Source organism: Pinus tabuliformis, chromosome 1_2, assembly GCF_031772625.1.
Source record: "Pinus tabuliformis cultivar Carrire ecotype Pingquan chromosome 1_2, CPIR1, whole genome shotgun sequence".
Taxonomy (NCBI): Eukaryota; Viridiplantae; Streptophyta; class Pinopsida; order Pinales; family Pinaceae; genus Pinus; species Pinus tabuliformis.
Window position 1 is genome coordinate 874376829 of NC_142298.1, and position 27038 is coordinate 874403866.

The following is a 27038-nucleotide window of genomic DNA, read 5'->3' on the forward strand; positions in this document are numbered from 1 at the left end:
GAGGGTAAACTCCCTCACTAGACGCTGATGTGGGGCTAGAAGGGCAAATCTTCATATGAACATATTTTTGTGTCTATAACTCAAAATTGGATGAAACTTATATTGTTGGATAACACTTAACCAGTGGAAAATGATGGTGATCTTAATTTTTTTTTTTAACGTGATTGAAAGAAGAAAAAATTTGATAATACTATATCCATAAAGTAATTTTACATATTAAATCTAAACACCCTATTCTTTCCCAAAAAAAATCTAAAACAACTAACTTTTATTGCATATATATTAAATAAAATAAAATACGTCCATAATAAAATGTTATGATTTTTCATAAAATTAAATATAACTCTAATATTTCATTTTGAATAACAAAATAGGATTTTATCCAGCTAACTCAAACCAGTGTGAAACAATCCCAACTCTCTTCCTTGTAATTAAAGTCAACTCACCCAAACGTGCTCAACGTTATCCCTCGCTGAGGGGTAGGTATCAAATTGAGAGGAGATGATAATGAATGAAAGCTCATGCTCCTTTCTTTTTTCAGTACAATGAAAGGTCGTGCTCTTACCTAAGCTAGCTGGATGGAAGGATATAGTTAAATTAGGGATTTTTCGTATAATTTATTCACAGTTTTACAGTGAAAGTTTGACCCACCATAAATGAATTCTTATTATTTCTAGAAAGATGTATCATCAAACACTTGAAAAAGGTGCATAACTCGTACAAATTTTAGCTGAGGGGTAGGTATCAAATTGAGAGGATTCTATGATAATGAATGAAAGGTCATGCTGTTACCTAAGCTAGCATGATGGAAGGAAGAAAGATACAATTAAATTATGGATTTTTCGTATAATTTATTCACAGTTTTACAGTGAAAGTTTACCCACCCTAAATGAATTCTTATTATTTTAGAAAGAATTATCATCAAACACTTGAAAAAGGTGCACAAATAGTATAAATTTCAGCCAAATCATTACAGTGGAACATAAAAGCTTTAGTACAGGCGTGTTTAATGGCGAGGCCCCCTGCACAATTGCGTGTGTATCTTGGGTGATGAGACGGTACGCAAACGTTTGAATCGTGTATTGGTCGGTTTGTTCACGCATCCAAAGAGTCCGGGGGTTGTCAGCCTTTATATGTTCGTTTTCGGAATTCACTTAGCTAGAGTTTATTCAAATCCTTCCATACTGCTGCTGATCGTGTACTGACTATTGCGACAATGGGTATGGCGTCCAAGAGAAACAGAGATCGGCTTCTCGTGGTGGGAGCAGCAGCAGCAGCAGTGTCCGCTGTGGCGATTTACTTTGCCTGGAAGGCTTTCAGAGCAGCTGCTGACCCAGATGATAAGAATGAAGAGAAGGAGCTTGAGGAATTAGAGAAGTTGATGAAAGCAAACGAGGAAAAAGGGGCAGAGGCAGCAGGCTTAAATTCATATTCAGAGGAACAAGATGGGTTCACAGTTGAGGAATTTGAACAATTCGTTGCCCAAGAATATGGGAAACCGCAGGCCAAGGTCACTGTGGATCCTACATCGAATCTTATAGAAGAAGAAGAGTTCGCTGCCAAGGATTTCATCAGAACCGACGAAGAACAACATGACCAATCAGGAGGTAAGTTTGAAGATTCAAATGTCCCTTGTGATGGCTTTTTTGAAGGTACCCATTTGTGTTTAACTTCACATTCCGATGAAATTGAGCGTTTATCCATGGAGAACGAGCTCCAGGGGGATAGCTGTTCTGTAAATTTGATTTATTCCGGGCCTTGTATTGGCCATGATGTATGTGATATTGGGCTTACGGAGACCATTCATGGAATATCTAATGCGTTTCCCGATATTGAAGGGTTCTCTTCATCAAACCCTGGAACCCCATTAGGGCAACTGGAGTTTGATAATAGTAGTTACAGCAATGAGATTCAAGGAATCAGTTCTGGAGATTTTGTAACTGAACCTTGTAGTTCCAGGGATGTGGGTTATGATGACTTGTTTAGGCAAAAGACAACGATGTTCTTAGGCAATGGAGTCCAGGCCTGTGCTTTGGAAAACCAGGCAAAGAGGCAGAATACCTCAGAGTTTAATCAGACCGGTATTGATGATGAGGCTTTCAGGTCTGAACACCCTGTGATTGAGTTATCAGAGCTCAATGATGTTGGTGAATTGGCTGAGCATCTTTCAGAGGATAGGCAGCATCGCAATCATAAAGTCGTAGAGTCGGAGGAAACCTCAGATGTGGGGATTGTCCAGGAAAATAAATTCGATAGCAGCGTCAATAAGGATATGGAGAGTTTGGGACCTCAGGAAGGGCTTCATACAGAGTTATCAAACTCTTCTGGTGTAGGTTATAATGTGTATCCATCAAATGACTGCTCTGAGTCTTCGACTGTCGGGAACAGTGAGCATGCTGATTGTGGAATAGCTAGGATTTGTTCTGAGAATCCCTTGGATGAACAGATTGTACGGCTGCCTGAGCTTGGTAACGTGACCAACGATGAGAAGACGGAATGTCTTAGCTTGACAAGCCTTGTGACCGAAGCAGAATCATCTTCTGTGGATAACATTTGCGATGAATTGTCCGGCCATGTATTGGAAGAAGGGATAACATCTCCAATTGCCATTGATTCTGAGGGATATTTACTGGATGATTCCTTGAAGCCTGCGAGTATCAAAACTGCAGATTCAGAGAAGTCATTAGATGGGCGAACTGTTCTGCAGCCAGAACTTGGCAACGTTGCCAACGATGAGATGGAAGATTTTAAGTCAGTAGGCTCTGTGACTGAAGCATCTTATTCTGCAGATAATGGTTGTGATGGATTGTCCAGCCATCAACTGGAAGATGGAATGCCAACTTTAACTGCCACAGCTAGCGCACCCCTTGATTGTGAAAATGATACAGATTTGGGGAAACATCTTGATTGTGAAAATGATACAGATCTGGGGGAAGACACAGATGGTAAAATTGCACCTGAGATTGGTTTCGACAATATTATCAACAGCTACAATGAGTGTTCAGGTATAGATAGCAATGGGCATCCTGGTCATGAAGATCCTGTAGAGTTGGGCAAGGACGGAACACATTTTGATTATGAACATGATCCAGATTTGGGGAAAGATACAGATGGAGAAATTACCCCTAAGTTTGGTTTTGACAATATTATCAACAGCAAGAGTGAGTGTTCAGATATGGATAGCAGCGACTCTCCCGGTCATCAGTATCCAACAGAACTGGGAAAGGACGGAAGACATCTTGATTGTCAAAATGTTCCAGATCTGGGGAAAGACACACATGGAGAAATTACCCCTGCGCTTGGTTTAGACAATATTATCAATAGCAACAGCGAGTGTTCAGATATAGATAGCAGCGAGCAGCTAGATAACCAAGATGGTGCAGAATCAGGGAAGGACGGAACTGAGCAGCTACACCGAAAACTTAATTTTGACAGTTCAACCAATAACCATACAGATTTGAGCCTTGATACAGAATCATGTAATTCTGCTAGTAAGGTGTTTGACCATTTGTTGACAAATCTTTCAGAGGGCGTCCAGAATTCAAATGCGGAGATCAGCCTACACCCCAAAGTTGATAGTCTCAACATTTACAAGCATGCAGTAGAAGAATCCCCTGGGACACTATCATCAAGCCGTGGTGATATGGGTTGTGATTCATTGTCTGGAAATGCTTTGGAAGATACACTGAAATCTCCGAGCGTTGCAGTCAATGGGCAGTTTGATCCTCCAATAAGTACAGATTTAGGGAAACAGTGTAATGGGCAGACTACCGTACTGGAAACATCTGACAATGAGAGAAACAACAGTGCGACTGAAGGTTTGAATCTTGAGGAATTTAAGAGTCAGTTACCAAGCTTCCAACATATGGGTTCTGATGAGTTTCCAGAACATCTGTTAGGAGTAATGAGGTCTGTCGCAAATGATACAACTGGAGATCCAGAGAAGAATATTGGACGTTTGAATGCTTATGATAAGTATTTAGCTGACCCGTCCCTTTCACCATCAATGAAATCTCAGGTGTCTAGGGCCAGAGCAATTGCTGAAAAGCTATATGTGTCCAGCGAGATATGATTAACAAATGGTAAGTATTCCATACGATTGACCACCCATTTTAGGTTGTATTCTGTAGAGAAGAAAGTAATTTATCTTTAACTTGAGGGCTTCCCGAGGGATTCTTGTTCATTTTGTAATATTTGATGCAGATTCTTGATTTCACAATCTGAATCGTTAGTGATTCTGCAGATTATCAGAGTGGCACCATGTCCCCGTTAGTTCAGTATTGAAAGCCTGATAAATACTTGCAATGGCCCATATTTGCATATTTCTAGAATCTAATTTGTAGAGAGAAAAACTTGTAATTACCCTCTTTGATTTAAGCTAATTGTAAATGAGAACTTTGTAATTATATATTGAGTACTAAGATATAATGGTTGTTGGCTCTTTTACGTGGAGCAAAAGGGCTCGAACTGATTTCTATCATTGCATTAAGGGCTATTTTTGATCTGTTCATTTTAACATTTCTTGAGTGGTTTTGCTTCTGGCAGAACTTCTGCAAGTTGTTGAGAACCTTGGACCTTACTCTTGTAAGTGGAGTAATGGTTATTTCTTGCAACCTGATAGAATCATTTCATTTACTGTTTGATCGATTTATTTCTCTTACAGTACACTCTGTTAGCAAATCGGATAAAAGGCCATTTTGCACTGGTCATTTGTTAAGGTAAATCAGTGGTATTTGCTTGGCAAAGAAAAGTCTTTTTGTCTACTATACCCATGATGTTTGAGAATAAACCTGAATTACCTTCGTAGTTACTACAGGAAAACTCTGGTCTTGATATTTGTTTTAGCTTATTTAACAATAATTTACTTGTGAGTCTGGATATCAGGTTGGTCAAATTGGCCATAACTCTAAGTCCATTTCTTTTGGACAATTCTTCTGTTACTTATTGAAGCTTATTTTCGTTTTACTTTGTTTTGAGATAGAACATTCAGATTTATCTGTCTGTATCACTGAATGCGAACCATATCCCCAATTGTGTCAAAAGACAATTTCCTTAGATACATCAGTGGATACTGCAATATGTATTTGGCAGTCACTGGATGCACATTCCCAGTTGTTTCCTTAAGGAATCATTTAATTTAGTCGTTGTCGATTTCAGTTACATTTTCTGTAGATTTCAGGTTAAGATTTCGTCCGCCCCTCCCTGTTTTTTATGCTTTACTGAGAAATGTTTGGCAATTTTTTAGTTGCTCGTTAAACTTTGAAAGCAGAGCTCTAACTCTTATGTAAAAAAGTATGGTTATATCTCTGTGTTTATATGGAATAAAAACGACTAGAACTTTCAACTGAACATTTTCAGCTGCCTTAGCACAACTCAAATTGCTTTGTACACTCTCTTGCTCAACCATATATTTTATGGTACAAAATGTCATTGATAATTATATTTGATATATCTGTTATGGGGATCAAAGGGTAGTGCGTACATTATGTTTAACATACGTCAAGTCAACACCATCTTAAGAGGATTATCAGCATTTTTAATGGTTCTTACTGTTTTAATGAACATAACCAAGCTGGCTATAAGTCTATGCCATTGATGTGCTATCCTGGTCATGGTTGGTACATGCGATGCTGTATTTATGTAATATTGTTGTGGTTTCAATTGTCTGTGCAATTTTGCATTAGCTTATAGATTTTTGTAAGAAGGTTTGTAAGAAGGTTTGTCTGTTGGCCAGGGAATATATATATATATTCCTATTGCAATGAACAGTGAGATTTAATAGTATTACAAAATGTTATAATTACATTCCCCTAACCTCTGTTGGATTTTCAAAGAAAAGAAAGACAAGTTTTAAACATTCCAGAATAACAAAGAAATGAAAAAAAAGAGGTAGTTGGACTTGAATTATTTCCTATTGCAATGAAGAGTTTAATGATATTAGAAAATGTTATAATAACATTTCCCTAACATGTGTTGGTTTGGTTTTTCAAGGAATAAGAAAGACATGTTTTAAACATCTAAGAATAACAAAGTAATAACAAAATATAATGAGGTAGTTGGAGTTGATCTAACAAACCAATAAAAAAAGGAAAGGAAAAGTAATGAAAAAAATAGAGTAATTGTACTTGAAAGACCAGACAAACAAGTAAAACAAAATATTTGAATATAATAAAGGACGATCAAAGCATTAGTGGTTTGGTTTTAGTTTTTATTCTTTGTAATTTATATTTATTGGATATAAATAACATTACAAAATTAAATGTATGATTAACTTTTTACTTTTCTATTTATTTATTTTTTTTGGTTGATTAGTGGGATTGGTAATTGGGACAATTTTATATTTGTTTGATATATGGTTGATTATGTTGGCTATTATTATAACCACTAGGTACACTAAGCTCGTCTTTAGTGTGGATATGGAAATCAAATCAAATATCTCATAATATTTTACATAACATGTTTACATGCTTTGCCAAGTGAACTATCACTAAGGATTATATTGTAATTGTTATTTTAATTAAATTATTTTATTTTATTTTTTCAAAAATAAGTATAGCAAAAGTATATCAAGGAGAATGAACTCTTAGATTTTGTTTTAGAAAAGAAGTTGAGTTGTTTCTTGCTTTTGGGAGATTGGCCATTGTTTGGGACGAAAGGAAAGGTTTTAGACTTGGACATGGTTTGTGACAAAACATAAGGGCTTTAGGTATTAAATCTTTTAGGTTTCATGAACCATGGATAAGAGGTTAAACTCCCTAACTTTAGAAAGGGCATTTTTGGCCTATAGATGTCACATGGGTGTCATTATGAGGATTTTCGAAGTAGGGATAGGTTCAACGGCTTTAACAATGGTTAATATATGAAAAAAATTGTTAGCTCATAATAGAATCTTTTAGAGCCATGGGTCATGGATAGGGCTAAGGTTAGGGCTATATAGGTGTCATTAGGTTTTTGATTCGAGGATGAGGCTTAGGCCCTTAACCATGATTTGCTGATAAAAATATAGGTCTTAGGTCCTTATAGAAGCTTATAGGTCTCATGGCCATGAATAAGACTTTGAATTGACACATAGACCTTATAAAGGAAATCTTTGATTTACAAATGTCATATAGGAACCATTACAACATTTTGCACTCAATAGATGAGTCTTGGGGACTTTATTAGGGTTTGGGGACAAAAATAAGGCTCTTTGGGGTCTAAAAGAAGATCTTAGGACTCATGGGCCATGAATTAGGTCTTGAACCACCACACATTCCCTATAAAGAGGATGGTTTCCCTACAAGTGGATTATGAGTTACATATGTGGTTTTCTGCACTAAATGTGGGTATTGGAGCTTTGGCCATGACTTGACAATAAAAACAAGGATCTAAAAGAAGCTTCTATAGCTCATAGGGCATAGATGAGGCCATTTACCATCACACAAACCTTATAAAAGGGATATTTGAATTAGAAGAGTTACACTGACACTATTATGAGGCTTTTCATAATAATAACAGCTCTGAGGGCATTGAACATGGTTTGTGGATCAAAACAAGGATCTTAGGCCCTAAAATAGGCTTCTAGGGTTTATGGGCCATTAATAGGGCCCTAAACCATTACACATCCCCTTGAAAGGGGAATTTTAGATGTGGATTTCACTGGCTTTCACACATCAAGAATGGATTTCAAGGGCTTATTCATGGGTTTGGAATGAAAACAATGTTTGATAGCGTGAAAGAATATTCTAGGGCTAGTGCGTTATGAATGGGACCATAACCCGCTATGCATGCACTATAAAGAGCAACTTATGGATAGTATATTTGTGTTACTAGGTTTTACACATAAAGGATAGGTCTCAGGGCCTTAGCCATAGGTTAGGGATGAAAACAATAGTCTCACACCTTAGAGCCTATAAAGTGAATCTTTGGCCTTGAGTGAGAGATGGGTCTACCATTTTCTATACTAGGGATGGGTTTTTAGGCCTTAACCACTATTTAGAGATGAAAGAAAGGGCTTTGGGTCGTAACATAAACTTATAGTCCTCATGGGATATGAACATGGTCATGAATGTCCACGAAAATCTTAGAAAGGGGATCTTCTACCTATAAGTGTCATTTAGACAATAGCATGATGTTTTGTGCATTAAGGATAAGTCTTGAGGCATGGAGCATGATTTGGCTTACGAGACATGAATAAGACCCTAACCCACTACATTACTATTACAAAATTTATATAACACGAATGGTTCTGGAAATCTTAACAATGATCAAGAAATGAAAATAAAGATGTCACTATCTAAAATAAACTTACTAACATCATAGTCTATGATGTAAAAAAAATCATTGTTTATATATTAAAGTGTAAAAAAAATTATTGATTTTCATATAAATATCAATTTAACTAATAATACATTAAAATATTCCTCTATATTTAAATATAAAATATTCAAAAATTATATATACATTTTATTATATAATATATTTTTATAAATTATCAATTCTACAAATATTTACAAATAAAATAATAACCATTTATCGTTAAACAAAATTGAAAAAAACAGTCATCACCAACATAAAGTTACAAAAATGTTGTGAGACATTTATTGTCAACATCGCAGGATGATGGTCCACCTATTTTGTCCGAAGGAAAAGAACGCGTCAACTATAGGCTAGTACAACCACTAAAATATTTTTTTTTTGGGTCAACATTGTAATTGTTGTCTCATGTGGCTCATATGCTCACTCTTTCCTTTGCTTTCACGATTAGGTTAAAGTGGTCAGATAGGCTTAAGGATTTTTTTAATGGCAACCAATATTTATTGCAAATACATTATTCAAGGGTGGATATATACACAACTCTAAGTATTCTAAGTCAATAACACTATAAATATGGATGTCCTTTTTTAATACTAACCTAATTACAGTATACAAATATTTTTTAGAATATTGTATTCTATTTTATTTTATTTTTTTTTTAAGTTTTTGAAAACAAATATTATATTCTTATTCTCTTTTTTTGAAGTTTTTGAATATATATATATATATATATATATATATATATATATATATAATAATCTATTAAAATTATAAAAAATATTTTTAAAAATATCAATTTTTTTTATATATTTAAAAATATAACAAATTTATTTGATGATGAGCTATAATCAATTGTTCAAAATAAATTAATTTGAAAAATTAAAGTGAAATTAACCCAAAAAAAAAATCATTATGAATTACAAAAATTTACACTCTCAAATATTATATAACCAAATTAAAAAAAAACAAACAAAAATAACAGCACAATATTATTACACTGTTTTAATACAATTTACAATATAATTTTTTATTTGCTTTGCCAAATGGCCGTGAGCAAAAAAGCACAGATCAATGCACAAAAGCAGCATTGAGCAGAAATAATCCACATTGGTCACCTTGGCTTATTGCTTTTGAAAGCTGGAAGTCGATTGTATGAATTAGGGAGTGGACCGTGGCACAGAGGCGCAGTAATGAGGAGTAAACGAAAATGGGCCAACAATATACTTAACTAGGTCTCTGTCCAGGACAGACATCTGATAAAGACCTGCGCCAGACTGGCCACCTCCCATATTAGTCTTCACATTGCAAGATTTGTGAGGGGACGACAATAAAAGGACCTTGCAACCGTCCAATCCATATTTCTGATAACGGTATTTGTGGAGGCGTAATTCGAATAAGCCATAATCCTCAGTGGCGTTTCTTGAATAATAAACTGCTCGTCCTCGCTGATCCATACAGACTATGCTCACTATTGCACCTGCATCGAACCAACATATCAATGCCTTCACATATCTATTCAGATTCAGGGATTATTTTGAACCACTGTTTTCGACACTTATGTTAGGCAATGGAGTTGCAATGAATATCAATTACATAGTTCCGAATTTTTGACTTTTCCCTATGTTGAAATGAAATATTAAATTGTATTTTATATAGAAATAAATTTATTATTTAAAAAAATTCTATACATCACAATTATATAAACTTAACAACTTAAAAGATTGATTTTTTCAATTTCTAATCAAATTTAAAAAAAATACTACTTCTTAAAAATAAACCAAAAAATAACCTCATTAAATTATTATATTCTTCTTAAAAATAAACCAAAAAATAACCTCATTAAATTATTATATTCAAAAATATAAAAATCCCCAATCAAATAATACCTCAAAAATGATATACTCTGAAAGTCATGTTAACTAGATATCATATGTCACAGAAAGTCATGTTATCCATGTATTTATTCAATATTTTTTTAGCAAGATAGTATAGAAAATCATGTTATCCATGTCTTTATTCAATATATATTTAGTAATTTAATTATTAGATTTATTTTTGAAATTTGTGAAAATAATTTTAAGTAAAATTATGAATTTTTAATTATTTAAAATAAATTTTTAAATATATAAATAAATTTAGTATTTTACTAAACTTCTAATACACTAAAATTTTATAAATTACACAATTAATATTTAAGATTCCAAAATATTCATACCAGTTTTAAATTAAGAAAAACAAAAAACAACACATATCTACTAAAAGACAACTTTTAGAAATCAAACTGAAGACAGATCCATCTCAATCACTAACTTATTAAATTTACAAAGAAAAAAAACTACCAAAAAAATCACATGCAAATTAATTGACATCTTTAAAAATAAGACATACAAGAAATGACCCTACCAAAAAAATCACATGCAAATTAATCGACATCTTTAAATAAGACATACAAGTCATTGTCATTATTAAATAAAACAATTTAGTGCTTTAATAGGTTTCTATGGGAATTTCCGAGTGTAATTTAATTCTCTTAGATGAACTATTCACTTAGTAATGAACAATTCTCTACAAAGAGAGTTATATAAAAAACCATATATTCTTATTTTCTGATAAAATATAATTACTACAATTTACCCAAAAAAACACATCATTAAATAAGACATACAAAATAATTGACATATTTCTATTTTTATTATAATATTTTGTTTTTATTTTACTAGAATTATATAAACTACACAGGAAATTAGAAAAGCACTTATTTTGACATCTATCCTTACCAAATCCTTCCATTTTTATTATAATATTTTATTTTGAAATTATATAAACTGAACTAAACCTTAGAACACTTAGTTATTTTGACAACGATACCTAACATTTAAGATTGTGATATGTATTAGGAAATTGTATGTTATCTGAGCTGTACTAAAAGTTAGAACACTTAACTTTTTTTGACAATGATTCACAACAGATTATTTAAGATTTCAGTGATTTGTTTTAAGAAATTATAAGTTATTTTATTGGTTGATGTTTTAAATCTGCTCAGTATTAAAATGATATTTGATTATGAAAATAAATCTTGATATACATTTGAAACGTCAATCCACAAAGTAGATACAGATTAAATCCAGAAAGATGTTAAATGTGGATTATTTTTTAACAAAAGTTTGTGATCCAATGATTCTCTCATATTAACACCTCCAGGTTTTGAGGGTCTCTGCATGACAAACCCAGGGCTAACTAATATGGATTTGTTTGAGATGATATTGATGTCGTCTATGTTACATGATATCATTGTTAACAAATTTGGATAACAATCAAGGGATTAATGGGTTGAAATCAGGTTAAACTAGTTAAAATCAAGTTAAAAGTAAAAAAAAATTAGCTTAAATATAATTTAAATAATATTTTTTATAATGTTATTTAAGGCGAAAACTATATATTGAAAATTTTATACTAATCTAACTATTTAAGATGTTAAGTTAGATTTGATTCTTTAACTTGTTTTCAAAATGAATTACACTGGTTGGTTTGAAACGCGTCGACAAATGAAACTTCTTATGATTTATGCCGAAAAATCTCTCTTAAACTTAAACTAACTTGATATAGATCACAAAAGCCTCAATTCAACAATTCTACACTTATTTAGTTAGATTAATATTTTGAAAACTTAATAGAAAGTAATAAAGTTAATTGTTTGATTTTATTCCTATCACTTCACTTTTATCCATTACTTTTCAAAATATTCTGAAATTTGCGCTGCCAAAAAAGTAAATGAAGATTTTTATCAAGTAGTTGAAGGTTACCAACGATGGGTTTGACCTCCTCTTCCATCCCGGGACTCTCCTTGTCTGGAATTCTACAGTCCCGACAAAGCACTCTGCCTCCGACGACGACCAGACGATCCTGGGAGATATCATCATCGTAGCTGTTATATGGTAGAGCTAGACACAGAGGAATGGCTAACAATGCAGACAGACAAAAGAAGAGGGTGTAGCTTAGAGCTACTAATTTCATCATGTTTCCAGTTTTTCCCAGATTCAGCAAGCTTTCTTTGCGCGCACCAGAGGAGAAAGACGAATAGAATATATACGCAAACATTAGTCACGACGTTGACGTTCATTCATAGTGCTATGCCACAACGATTTCGTGCTGATTAAAAAAAAATAAAAAATAAAAACTATAAAAAGATCTGTGACGTTCATTCATAGTGCTATGCCACAACGATTTCGTGCTGATTAAAAAAAAAAAAAACTATAAAAAGATCTGTGGGCTCATCAAATTACAAAAAACAAAAAGAATGATGCATCAGACCCATACAGCCGTCATGTGGAATCTCCCACGTCGGGTAGAATATTGTGCTTAATCTAATAGGTTAAAAAATGGGTTTATATTGTGATTAATCTAATATTATTATTATTTTAATATGAGATTAATCACAATATAATTTTTTTTTAATAGAGAAAATTAATCATAATTTAGTTTTAAAATTAGCAGTGTCTATAATTATTATTGGCTATTATCAACAAATATAAGTTGGTTCATTATTTTATTAAAGGAAAACCATACTCTTGAGCAACGAATCAAAGAAATACTAACCAAACAGAAGCAATTTTGAAATATGACATACTCCAAGCCTTAAAAATAGAATGCTTGTATTGTGATTCTAGAATTTTAAGATCTAATTGATGTTGGATGTTATGCCTGAGTGTAAAACTACTCTTGACTTAAATACAACCTAACTTAAAAAAATACAATTTATGCTTCTTCTTTTTTTTGTCGTTCAAAATAACTTCATTAAATTTTCATGAAATTAATGAATACAATCAATATCAATTCATGAAAATCTACTGTGAATTCAATCATATCAATACGGTGGATTCCGACCAGACTTTTTGGAATTGGGGGTCTGGAATATGTTTCTGATAAAACTTGACAATCATTATTTTTACTTGGCATTGAAGCCATATTTTGCATGGAGAAAACAAAAAGACTACAAAGACCAATGGCAACATATCAAGGAGGGGGATGAGGAGGGAGTACAGGGGGCGCAAAGTATCCAACATGCTCATGCATGTGAAAATCTATATGTTCCACTCGAGCTTCCAGACTGCGGAGGTGGTCATTCGTTCTCCGGTGGCTACAACAGGGAGAATCCAATTGTTCCAATATCTCATGATGAATGCATGGGACATCATTCATATATGCAACAAGTTCATTACGATCTTCATACCTGTGGTCGCGAATGATGTTAAGGCTTAGTTGTATGTCCCGAAGTTTCACGACCAAAGATTCCATTATTGTTGGAGCCTCAATTTGTCCTAGAGAGTGAGCTGGAGATGGCGTGACTTCAACTTCACGCTCTGTGTTGATTGTGTTCCCAGAAGATGAATTGGAGCACGAAACAGGACAACCTACATTGGCGAAATTTCCACCCCCACGCTGTGACCGTCCTCGTTGGCGAGACATTGGACAAACAACAAGGAGTCTGAACGACCAAGACTAGGAGCACTTCAAAGATTTACTGCAACAGAGAGAGCAGTACCAACCACCCAGGAAGAGGGGCACCCAATGAGGCTGAGTAGAACTAGAGGCTTCACTAAAGACAATACACACGGTACCCCCCAACTTTACCGGGGATGTCTCCGACCAAATTTCCACAGACCCATGAACACTCCCAAAGGATGTCCCCACAAACTGCCCGAGGGCCCTTAAGATACCAAGACCGGGAAGAGAACATAACTCACAGTTGAGAACCCAAAATAAAAACACAAACAATCCTTTGGGCCGGAAACCAGCAGAGAATGTAGAGACTACCCCCAAAACGGGGCTCCCACTGAGACCTGACGAAAGAACCCAGGGAGTAAACACAGGTAAACAATACCATAGAAGTCAATGAATGCTTGTAAACTCACTATCCCAAAAGCATAGATGGACCCGCCCCACGACACCTATAGGCCACCCAAGATGCCTAGGAGAGACCTCTGAGCCGTGAGCATGCTAAAAAACATAATTTCCTGATTCAATTCACTAGATGCAAGCTCCTTGAGCCAACAAAGCAGTATGAGGTAATAGAACCCAAAATTCCAACCCCCGAGAGAGTTGAGTTGCAAATTTCTGCCCAAGACAAAGTGAGGATCCCAAGTGCTTGTTTGAAGGTCAATTTTTTGCCACAATAGCACGAATCGGAGACCCACAAAGTCGTCTCTCCAGAGGAAAAACCTCGCTGAGCTACCATGGTTGTTGTCTCCCACTGTAGCTACCTCCCTCTTGCCAATAAACATTACCCAAATTACCAACTCCATCAAGAACTCTACCACCCTTCTTAACATAACCGTGAGACCATCAACATTCATTCTGCCATAATACAATATATTCAATCCGTTAATTAAATGCTACATGGTTGCCTCGTGGTGGAGAGGCAAACCCCTAAAACAACCTGACATGGTATGTCCACCCCATAAAAGAAAGGAGTTGTCTATAATGCGACTTTTTGGAGATTCCGGTGACGGAATCCGGCGGAAGAAATTGAGGTTAAATTTTGATTTGTTGCAGTTAAAATCGTTTTTTAACTGTATATTTGGATTCAGCACCCTCGAAAACCCCTGGGACGCTTTCAATAAATTCCTGCCGGATTTCGACCTGAAAAACCCGCCGGAAAAGCTTTCAAAAAGTCGCGTTATAGACAACTGCTAAAAGAAAATACAATTTATTTTATTAATTAAATAAAATAAATAAATAAATTTTAATGGTTAAATTGAGACTTCTGTGATCCATATCAAATTTATGAAAGATTTTTCGGCTTAAATCACATGAAATTTCATTTGTAACGCGTTTCGAAACCCGTCACAAATAAAATTTCATGTGATTTAGGCCAAAAAATCTCTCATAAATTTTAATTATTTAAAATTAAAAAATATAACTATACAATTTATATTATTAATTAAATTTTATATTTATTTTATAAATAAACCATCTTTAATTATTTATTATATATACATACATATATATAATTAATCATATTTTGAAATAGGAATCCAAAATTATAAGGACACGGTGAATACAATCAATATCAATTCAATATAATGAATTTGTAAAAAAGACCATAGTCGTAATCGATAAATGCGTTCCCCTCAAGCTATCAATGGGTCAAAGTTGACACTACCATGCTCGGAAAGGATATTTAGTGGGTGTTTTGATTGGAGGTAGGTTGAATTTTATAATTTTATAATTTTAAAATTATATATATATATATATATATATATATATATATATTTATTTTTATTTTTATTTTTATTAAATTTAAGATAATTGTTTTTTTAATATTTACCAGATGATTTTCTTAAACAAAAAGAAAAATACATATCTTTTTGAAAAATGACAAAGTACAATAATAACTGAAAGAGGATAAATTCAAATTTTTAATTGGTTAACTGAAAGAGGATAAATGACAAAGTACAATAATAACTGAAAGAGGATAAATTCAAATTTTATCAAATTTTTAATTGGTTTGTTTTTTGTTTGTTTGCTTTTCGGAAATATCTTTCTACATGCAAATCTGTGTTGGAAATAATACTGAAGGGGGGGGGGGAATCAGTATTATCTAGCAATTTACCAAATCTTCCTTATTTGATCTTTTGAAATATTCTTGCATATCAGTACCATAAAACAATGAGCATGAATAAAGAAAATAGACAATCACACCAAAGAACACAAGATGTAAGGTGGAAACCCAATGCGGGAGAAAAACCACCTGCTGCAATAATGTCTCTATCTTCTTTCAAGAAATTCTTTTTACAATGATTTTGTACTGGTGCAGTCTTTTACCAGCATGCAGGCTGCAACCTGCAAAGAGCTACAACTCTTTCTCGTTTTCCAGACTTCTCCTGGAAGGGAGCTACAACCCCCTACTTCTTTTCAAAATGATCAACAAGTATACAACAGATACAGTCTACAACAGATATCAGATCAGTAATTACAGAAACAACCCAGAACACCTTATGAACAGAAATATACAGTTAACAGATCATCTTGAGACAGGGACGCATGTTTTCTTTCTGTGGCCTGCGACTGGACGCAGTATACCTTATGCTGTTCTGCGTGCAGACGCACTGTTCCTTTTGCTTGTCTGCGACCGACGCACACATCAACACTATCGCGCCGCGTCTTTCGCTTCAGAGACGCACCTAATACCACAGTTGCGCCGCGTCCTTCGCTTCAGAGACGCACCTGATCCTTTACTGTACTGCGTCCCGGCGCACTTTCCCTTCACTGAATCTGCGTCCCTTTAGATATAGAAGATAAGAGGACTTCAGAACCAACCCAAACACTCAGATCCACAGATCTGATCATGCGCCATATAGATCGTAGTCCATTAGAAGATTTACCCTTAAAGATATGGACTAGATCACACCAAGAGATGATCAACCAAGATGATGCTTAATCCAAATGAACTCCTTTGCTTTATATAGGCAAGCTTCTCCCCAAAGCGTGGAACAATACCACGAGCCGACACCAGAGAAACACGCAACCGTCGGCTAGATACCACACAAGAAACCCCCACGAGCTTTTCTCTACCTTGAAATGTGTGCACTGGGCGGACGCACCTTCTGAACGGCTGGCCGGCGTCCCTAGACGCGGGTTCTGTATGGAATACCTGCGGGGACGCGCTTGCTGAACAAAATTTCCTGCGTCCTTCTTGATTTACCACCTGAAGGCGTTTGCCATCAAGTACAACACCTGAATCATAATGCCAACAAACTCCCCCTTTGGACTTGATGGCAACCACATAAACTTTCAGCTTCATCATTCTCCCCCTTTGACATCAAGAGCAAAGGGTATGCTCCCCCTATGCTCATGCTTCTCCAGAATTGTAACCAGAAATCCATCATGAAGAAGACAGAGACATATTGCAGCTATTTCCAAGATCTCCTTCTCCATAATGCCAACAATGCATTATGTGCTCCCCCTGAGCCTATACCATCAATAGGAAGATGGTCAACAGTGAGATGATGCATCAACAACCCCCAGCTTTTGCCTGAGGTATTCAAAAGTGTCCCTGGGCAACGGTTTGGTGAAAATATCAGCAACTTGTTCCTTAGAAGGAACATACTCCAACTTGACCTTCTGTTCAAGTACTTGTTCCCGGAGAAAATGGTACTTGATTGGTATGTGCTTGGGTTTTGAATGCATAACCGGATTCTTTGAGATGCTGATTGCACTTGTGTTGTCACATAAGATAGGAATAGGAGGTGTACAAGTGATTTGATAATCTTGCAAAGTCTGCATCATCCAAAGAAGTTGGGTGCAACAAGATGCAGCCGCAACATATTCCGCTTCAGCTGTAGACAAGGCAATTGAACTCTGTTTCTTGCTGAACCAAGATACCAGTCTAGAACCCATAAAGAATGCACCACCACTTGTGCTTTTCCTGTCATCCACGCTTCCGGCCCAATCTGCATCTGTATAAGCATGAAGAGTGAGATCTGTATCTCTAGGATACCATAGGCCATAATTTTGAGTCCCTTGAAGATATTTGAAGATTCTCTTTACTGCTTGAAGATGAGTCTCCTTTGGATTTGCCTGAAACCTTCCAACTATTCCAACTGCATGCATGATGTCTGGTCGGGTACCTGTCAAATATAGTAGACTTCCAATCATAGATCTGTAGGTTGGTTGATGAACTGCTGCAGATTCGTCATTTGCACTGAGACTACATCCTGTGACCATGGGTGTACATACTGGTTTTGCATCTTCCATGCCATATTTCTTCAAAATCTGCTTGAGATACTTGGTTTGAGATAAAAGGATTCCTCCTTTCTTTTGTTGGATTTGCAAACCAAGAAAGTATGTCAGTTCTCCTAGCAAGGACATCTCAAATTCTTTCTGCATGACTGAGGCAAAGCTTTGACTCATAGCTTCTTCATTACTGCCAAAAATAATGTCATCTACATACACAACAAGTATTAGTAATTTGTCATTTTCAACTTTTATATAAAGATTGCTATCTGCTGAACCTTTTGAGAAACCTTGTTGATGAAGATATTTGTCCAACCGGTAGTACCAAGCCCTTGGAGCTTGTTTGAGACCATAGAGAGCCTTTTTTAATCGGCATACAAGATTTGGATCGTTTCCAAGAATGAAACCATCTGGCTGTTCAATGTACACTTCTTCATCCAAGTCTCCATTCAGAAAAGCTGATTTCACATCCATTTGAAATACTTTGAAGTTCTGACAACTTGAGAGAGCAAGAAACATTCGGATGGCCTCAAGTCTTGCAACAGGAGCAAAAGTTTCTTCAAAGTCTATTCCTTCTTGCTGTGCATACCCTTTACAAACAAGTCTGGCTTTGTTTCTAATTACTTCTCCATTTTCATTCAATTTATTTTTGAACACCCATTTTGTTCCGATAACATTCTTATCCTTTGGTCTAGGAACCAGCTCCCAAGTATTGTTCTTTTCGATTTGCTCAAGTTCTTCATCCATTGCTTTCACCCAACATTCATCTTTGCATGCTTCTTTCACATTTTGTGGTTCAGTAGAGGAGAGTAATGCCAAATAACTTGAAGCTTCTGCAACTGTTCTTCTAGTTTGTATACCTGCTTCCTTTTGTCCCATGATCTGAGATTCTGGATGGTTCTTTTGAACATATCTGGATGGAGTCTTTTCTTCTATTCTTGTTCTTTCTTCTGCTTCTTCGTGAGGTCCGTCTTGAAATTGTTCTTGCGGTTCTTCTTCTTCATCATTCTGTCTTTGAGGGTAGCTTTCATCTTCTTCAATGTCTTCACGATGTATTTGCCTAGGAATGTATCCTTTCTCATCAACCACTACATCAATGCTTTCAACAATTCTGCCAAGTCTTTTATTGTAGCATTTGTATGCTTTGCTGTGTGGAGAGTAGCCAAGAAGAATTCCTTCATCTGCTCTAGGATCAAGTTTGCCAAGCTGCTCCTCAGTATTTTTGATATAGCATTTGCTCCCAAAGATTTTGAAGTGCTTTACTGAAGGAGTTTTACCACTCCAGAGCTCATGAGGAGTTTGAGTGCTGTTCACTCGAACATTTGTCTTGTTGAGAATAATAACTGCCGCATGTGCAGCTTCACCCCAGAAAGTTGCAGGAGTTCCTGATTCATCAAGCATAGCACGAGCCATTTGCTGGACTGTTCTGTTCATTCTTTCCACTACTCCATTTTGCTGAGGAGTTCTAGCTGTAGAAAATTCTCTCCTTATTCCATGTTCATCACAGAAATCGAAAAATTCATTTGAAGTAAATTCTCCACCTCTGTCGGATCTGAGGCACTTAATCTTGTGACCTGATTCATTTTCAGCCAAGGCTTTGAAGGATTTGAATTTTTCGAAAGCTTCATCTTTGTGCTTCATAAGTCCCAACCAAACAAACCTGGAGAAATCGTCAATAAATAATATCAAGTATTCCTCTCCTCTAGGTGTTCTTTTTCTGAATGGTCCACATACATCTGTATGTACTAGCTCCAGAGGCATACTGGCTGATCCTTCTTTCTCTGGAAAGTTAGTTCTAGTCTGTTTTCCAAACTGACATGATCTGCACATGGTGTTGTCAGGAATTTTGATATCTGGAAGATCGCGAACTGCCTGATATTTGCAAGCTTTCCTTATTTGTGAGAAACTTAGATGTCCCAATCTTCGATGCCATAACCAGTGCTCTTCATCCTTGCTTAAATAGCATTGTTGTTGTTCTTCATCAAAAATGTATAAATTATTTGAAGTTCTTTTTCCTTTGAGAACTGTTTTACCTGTATCAAGATCACGAACAAGACATCCATTTGATCTGAATATAACCTCGGTTCTTTGATCACACATCTGGCTTACACTTAGAAGATTATGCTTTAGTCCATCAACAAACAAAACATTTCCAGCCTTAACATCTTCTTTTAAAGGAGCAATACCTTTTCCTTTTATAGTTGCAGGAGTATCATTTCCAAAAGAGACTTTCTTTCCCTTTTCTAAATTAGAATAAGATTCAAGTTTTTCTTTATCACCTGTCATGTGCTTTGAACATCCACTGTCAATGTACCATAGATTTTCTTGTCCTTCTGCATAGAATGCTATCCCACATCTTTCTGTTTGAGGTTCCTTTATTTTCCATGTTTTGGTGCCTGAGGTTTGTTCCCTTTTTTGTTCTTGAACCTTTCTTTCCGGAAACCTGCTTCTGCATTCAACATCTTCATGTCCAAAATTATTGCAAATAGAGCATTCAACTTCATTTTCAAGAGCTGAAAAATTGTTATAGGTCCTTTTTGTATTCCCTGTCATGCTTCTTTGTTTTTGAGCTTCCCTAGTCATGATTGTTTTATACGCAACACATTGGGCTGCTTTGTGACCAAAGTTATGGCAAGAAAAGCATTGTCCATTGAAGAAGTTTCTGCGATTATTGAATCTACCAGCCGACTGATTGTAATTTCTATTTTCATCTATTCTTGAACCAAATTGAGAAGGTTTTACCTGTGGCTGGTTGTGACTTTTGTTCACCCTTAAGCTGGATTGCCCCTGATAGTTTGAAGTTTGTCCCTGCTTTACCTGATGATCTTTCTTGTGTTCTTGCTCATTTCTTCTTGCGGCATCAAGATAACTTTTTGAAGTGGAAGCTTGAGAAGTTTCTCCATTGTAGCCCAGACCTGTCTTATTTAGAGGAGATCGCTGCACACTGATAATCTCATTCAACGTTTCAGATCCTTTGACAAACTTGAGATTAATAGTTTTTGTTTTCTCAATTTCTTTTCTAAGACCAACAATTTCACCTTCTAATTTTTCAAGATGTTTTTCCTTTTCATCAATCTGAAATTGTAGAGTATCAATAATCATGTTCTTTTCTTCTATACATCTCTTGAGTCTAGTAATTTCATCATAAAGGTTATCCACATCTATAGCATCCTCATAATTATCATCTTCAAATGCCATTAACAATCTATATTTGTTACCTTGTTCATCTTCATCACTGTTTGATAAGCCATCGCTATCTTCATGGGTGTAGTAGCTTTTCTTATTTGTACCCTGTTTCTTGTTCCATCTAACTGGTTCCTTTCCTTTATCCTTATAAGAGCATTTTGCAGCATAATGACCTACTCTTCCACAAGCAAAACATTTGAAAGGTAGCTTACCTCTGAACCTTCCAGAACCCCTTTGAAGATTTCTGACAAAGTTTGATTCTTCTTCCTCTTCTTCTGGAACATGACATGCTTCATAGTGATCTTCTTTGCCTGATGCTTTAAAAGCAGCTTCCCTTTTATCTGATGGACCTCCCTTTCTCATTTCATAAGCAGTTAGAATTCCATGCAGCTGAGACATAGTGAGAACACGGAGATTTTCTTTTTCTTCTACTGCAGATACTTTAGATTCAAACTTGGGAGATAAAGATCTTAGAATCTTTTGAACTACTATAGTCTCTTTTATTTCTTCACCCAAATTTTTCATACAATTAACAATCTCATCTACTCGAAGAAAATAATTAGCCACACTTTCATCATTATACATCTTGAGAGTCTCATATTGAATCCTGAGAGTTTGAAGTTTAGCTTCTTTTACCTGTTCATCTCCTTCATAGCTAGTGATCATTTTGTCCCATATCTCTTTTGCTGATTTGAAGTGCATGACCTTCATGAACTCTGTTTGAGATATACTTCCTAATAGAGTGCTGACTGCTTTTGCATTTGTTTCATACTGCTTTTTCTCAGCTGGATCTGTAGGAGTAACTGAAGGAAAGGCATAGCCTGATTCTACAATGTTCCAAACTTCTGTACCAAGAGATTGAAGATATGCAGTAACTCTTACCTTCCAATAATTGAAGTTTGTTCCATCGAAGACGGGTGGCCTGATTGATGCTTCTCTCTCGTAGTTGCTCATGATGAACGATCTACCTTCAAGCGATCAAGCTGTTCTGAAGGACCTGCTCCGATACCAATTGTTGGAAATAATACTGAAGGGGGGGGGGAATCAGTATTATCTAGCAATTTACCAAATCTTCCTTATTTGATCTTTTGAAATATTCTTGCATATCAGTACCATAAAACAATGAGCATGAATAAAGAAAATAGACAATCACACCAAAGAACACAAGATGTAAGGTGGAAACCCAATGCGGGAGAAAAACCACCTGCTGCAATAATGTCTCTATCTTCTTTCAAGAAATTCTTTTTACAATGATTTTGTACTGGTGCAGTCTTTTACCAGCATGCAGGCTGCAACCTGCAAAGAGCTACAACTCTTTCTCGTTTTCCAGACTTCTCCTGGAAGGGAGCTACAACCCCCTACTTCTTTTCAAAATGATCAACAAGTATACAACAGATACAGTCTACAACAGATATCAGATCAGTAATTACAGAAACAACCCAGAACACCTTATGAACAGAAATATACAGTTAACAGATCATCTTGAGACAGGGACGCATGTTTTCTTTCTGTGGCCTGCGACTGGACGCAGTATACCTTATGCTGTTCTGCGTGCAGACGCACTGTTCCTTTTGCTTGTCTGCGACCGACGCACACATCAACACTATCGCGCCGCGTCTTTCGCTTCAGAGACGCACCTAATACCACAGTTGCGCCGCGTCCTTCGCTTCAGAGACGCACCTGATCCTTTACTGTACTGCGTCCCGGCGCACTTTCCCTTCACTGAATCTGCGTCCCTTTAGATATAGAAGATAAGAGGACTTCAGAACCAACCCAAACACTCAGATCCACAGATCTGATCATGCGCCATATAGATCGTAGTCCATTAGAAGATTTACCCTTAAAGATATGGACTAGATCACACCAAGAGATGATCAACCAAGATGATGCTTAATCCAAATGAACTCCTTTGCTTTATATAGGCAAGCTTCTCCCCAAAGCGTGGAACAATACCACGAGCCGACACCAGAGAAACACGCAACCGTCGGCTAGATACCACACAAGAAACCCCCACGAGCTTTTCTCTACCTTGAAATGTGTGCACTGGGCGGACGCACCTTCTGAACGGCTGGCCGGCGTCCCTAGACGCGGGTTCTGTATGGAATACCTGCGGGGACGCGCTTGCTGAACAAAATTTCCTGCGTCCTTCTTGATTTACCACCTGAAGGCGTTTGCCATCAAGTACAACACCTGAATCATAATGCCAACAATCTGTCCAAAAGTATTATTTGCTTTGGGAAATATACTCTTACACAACTCTTTTTTTTCCTCAGTTTTAATAGCTTTATATCAGGTGTTATTGCATCTCCCCAACAACATTTTTATTGGCAGTGAAATTTTGTTGACTGTTAAAATTATTTCTATTTTTACTATATGTACAAATTAGTTTAGAAGCACCGCGTCGGTCCTTAAGTGTAAGAAGGTAATTTTTTATTTATATATATAATTTATTATATAGAATTTTTAGACGAGAGGATTTAATGTTATTGGGAAAAATATTCTTTATAAATTCAATATATAGATGTCTTGATAAGTAATAAGTAGGATAACAATAATTTTTTTAGTTATTGGTTAAAGAATATTAATGCAAAGCTTTAAAAAAAAATAAATAAATTTATGTATATATATTAAAAATTTTTAAAATGAAAATTTCTTTTTGAGTGTAAAAATGTTTGCACTTTTTAGAGATTTGATTTGAAATTAAGATGCATTTATCCAGGTTCTAAATAATATTATTTATATTATATATAAATTTCATATCTGTATATAAAAATATTCTTATTTTTAGTTTTAATTCTACATATAATTACATACCTATGCACTTGACATTTTTTTTGAGATGTTTTATAATTTAATTTTTGATATGATATTCCTTAATTATATATATGTGTGTGTGTCTGCATTTGGCATTTTTGGTGGACATGTTTTATAATTTATTTTTTGATATGATATTTATAACATATTATATATATATATGAAAAAAATTATTGTAAATATTTAAGTGTTTTTTTTTATTATTATTATTTTTTATAATATGAAGTATTGAAATATCATGTTCAAGATTATGAATAGTTATTATTTTAATTTAATGATAAAATATATCTTAATTTATAGCTACTATTTGTTAAGAATTATATATATATATATATATATATATATATATATATATAGTTTTAATAATAAAAATAAAATTACAAATAAGATTGAATAAAATTATTATTTTTATTATTACTTTTTAAAGTAACTAAATATTGTATTTATATTTAATTTTAATATTTTTTAAAGTTAAACACTTCACATCTCATAATGGGTCACAATAACATCTACCCTTACTGAAATATCAACTAGCAATTGCCCCTAAAGCTGCAAAGACAAATGAAGGAATAGAAGATTTGGGAAAATTATCTTGGAAAATTAAATCATAAAATATAAAAAACTCTTATTTCTAATAGAATAGATATTAGATAAAGATTATTTGAATTTTTTTTTGAGAAAAGTCCATTATAAAGAGCAACCTAAAACTAAATCATAAAATATAAAAACTCTTATTTCTAATAGAATAGATATTATATAAAGATTATTTGAAAAAGAATTGAGAAAACTCAATTATAAACAACAACCTTCTCTTTTAGTGGAAAAGAGGTTTGCAGTTCAAGAGATTTGATCCCTCTTGGGGTTTGACACATTCCAATTTAAGATGGATCTACATTATTTATATTAATTATGGGAATGCTCTTAGCTGAACAACATTTTGTCTTGCTTATTGTTGGAGCCTCGACCAACACCACGCCTCTGCCAAGACCACTACACTAAGGTAATATGGTTGTCAAAGCTAACGTATTCCCAACATAGATTACATGAACTTTGCAATATGTTAATTCAAATTGAAATCCCATTTTTTAGATGGTTGATTCAAACATCTCAAATGATTTTAATTAAAGTTAGTTTAAAAAAGGCAAAGTTACCATGGTTTATAGGACTACTCTTTATTTATGTGTCATGAAGTTATGTCATTAGGTGACATGTGAGTCTTGCTATTTTTATTATACTCTTTGTTGTTTAGAGGTTCTCTTTGCGGCATCAAGCATTTTCATTTATATAGTTGATGTAGTTAAATTTTGAGAGCATTGAGTGAATGAAACTATTGATTGCATCTTTAACAAATCAATTTGTATGCAACTATTCTAGTCCAATTCTGAATTCATTGACATTATCATCCTTGAATTTTCAGAGTGTTAGATTTCATTGGCAATATTTCATGTATTAATGCAATGATTGACACATCAAACACACCCATCTAAAATAGGGTTTAATATATTACCTCTAGATTGAAGAGCTTAAATTTTGAGTTTCTATGAGAAAATGGATTAAAGAACTTGGTTTGTTCCAAAACCGTGTTTTCCATTGGAAACAGATCAATACATGTACTTTAGGATGCACTTTTATAGTGGGGAGTTTGAAGTTTGAGTTTATATAGGCATATCACCACATCAAACACATGGATTGAGAAATTGATTTGTTTGAAGCTATCTACCACTGGAAACATGATCAAGAAATTTAGAAATGGGGAGTTGAACAAACTACTTTGTTTGAAGTTAGGTTTACAATTGGACACATATAGAGAATTGAAAAAATTGATGTTCTCGGGGCAATGTTTACCATTGAAAACATGGCGAAAATAAAAATAGTATAAAATCACATGAACCTCCACAAAATAATGATTTTGATGATCGAAGTCGTGTTTACCATTGGAAACATAAATGGTAAACTTAAAAATTTAATTAAAAAAAAAGTTTTAAAAATCACCTATAAGAACAATGATTTCAATAATAAAAGCATGGTTTACTATTGGAAACATATTGAAGGAATTAATAAATGGGGTTGGAAGAAATTGATTTATTACCGGCAATGATTTTGGAAACAAAATGGAAATAATAAAAGCCTAGTAATATTTTTTTTTGAAAATATTAATTTAAAAATCACCAACATTAAACCATTGGAAACATATTGAAGAAACTAAGAAATGGGGATTGAAGAAATTGATTTATTACCAACAATGATTTTGGAAACAAAATGGAAATAATAATAAAAGCAGTCAAAATCCCAAAAATTAAAACCTAGTACTAAAGTAAAATTCTTTGAAAATATTAATTCAAAAATCACCAAAAATTAAAACCTAGCAGTAAAGTAAAATTCTTTGAAAATATTAATTAAAAAATCACCAACACATAGCAATGATTTCAATGAATGAACCTTAATATAAAATTAAAGTATAATAAATCATCACTTGAATAGAGTAGCAAGTATGTTAGCTTAACAGAGTAACAAAAAAATCCTTCAATGAATCATAATATCAGTTAGCTTATTTAGCAATCATGAGCCAGTCTTTAAGAATCCTTCTCACAGGAAGCATACCTGCTCAGAATATTTAGGTGATAAGTTTCTTTCTTGGTTTTTCACTTCAATGTTCCAACAATATTTCTCAGAAGTGCATATAGGTCGCTGTCAAACAAGAGGATGAAAGAAAATAAACCATGAAATAAGCCTTTGTAAGCTATGCAATGAAGTTGAGGAGAATCACAAGCTTTACTATCTTATGTACAAATGTCAGATTGAAATGCTTAATAAGACAAAAGGACGATATTTTATCTAGTTTAGTGTCAAGGAGAAAGACAAAAGAAAATAAACCGTGAATCAAGGATTTTTGCTCTATCAAATGAAGGTGTGGAGAATTCAATCTTCACTGTCTTATATAAAAATGTCATATTAAAATGATCTATTAGACAAGTGGATGAGATTCTATTTGTTTTTTGTAATGTCAA

At 34.6% G+C, this 27038-nt stretch overlaps 2 protein-coding genes across 3 annotated transcripts; one reads left to right on the forward strand and one right to left on the reverse strand.

Moving 5' to 3' along the window:
• The first annotated feature begins 962 nt into the window (after positions 1-962).
• Positions 963-4428, forward strand: LOC149208746 (uncharacterized). 2 transcript variants are annotated; one of them, XM_089396164.1, is made up of 2 exons: positions 963-4082; positions 4204-4428. In XM_089396164.1, exon 1 carries the CDS (start codon positions 1217-1219, stop codon positions 4070-4072), a length of 2856 nt encoding a protein of 951 aa, XP_089252290.1. In that variant the 5' UTR covers positions 963-1216; the 3' UTR covers positions 4073-4082; positions 4204-4428. The 2 variants fall into 2 exon arrangements, with proteins under 2 accessions (XP_089252290.1, XP_089252291.1); XM_089396165.1 differs by having other exon boundaries at positions 4244-4428.
• A 5024-nt stretch (positions 4429-9452) lies between these two features.
• Positions 9453-12312, reverse strand: LOC149208747 (non-classical arabinogalactan protein 31-like). The gene is made up of 2 exons (XM_089398408.1): positions 12099-12312; positions 9453-9772 (listed from the first exon to the last, which is right to left on the reverse strand). Exons 1-2 carry the CDS (start codon positions 12310-12312, stop codon positions 9453-9455), a joined length of 534 nt encoding a protein of 177 aa, XP_089254534.1.
• Positions 12313-27038: the final 14726 nt, after the last annotated feature.

What these genes read in the sequence shown, in the direction of transcription:
- LOC149208746 (XM_089396164.1), top strand. Translation starts at nt 1,217, where the DNA reads ATGGGTATGGCGTCCAAGAGAAACAGAGATCGGCTTCTCGTGGTGGGA.
- LOC149208747 (XM_089398408.1), bottom strand. Translation starts at nt 12,312, where the DNA reads ATGATGAAATTAGTAGCTCTAAGCTACACCCTCTTCTTTTGTCTGTCT. An exon ending in GGAGGTCAAACCCATCGTTG is followed by an intron (nt 9,773 to 12,098) that starts GTAACCTTCAAC and finishes GGTTCGATGCAG; the next exon opens with GTGCAATAGTGAGCATAGTC.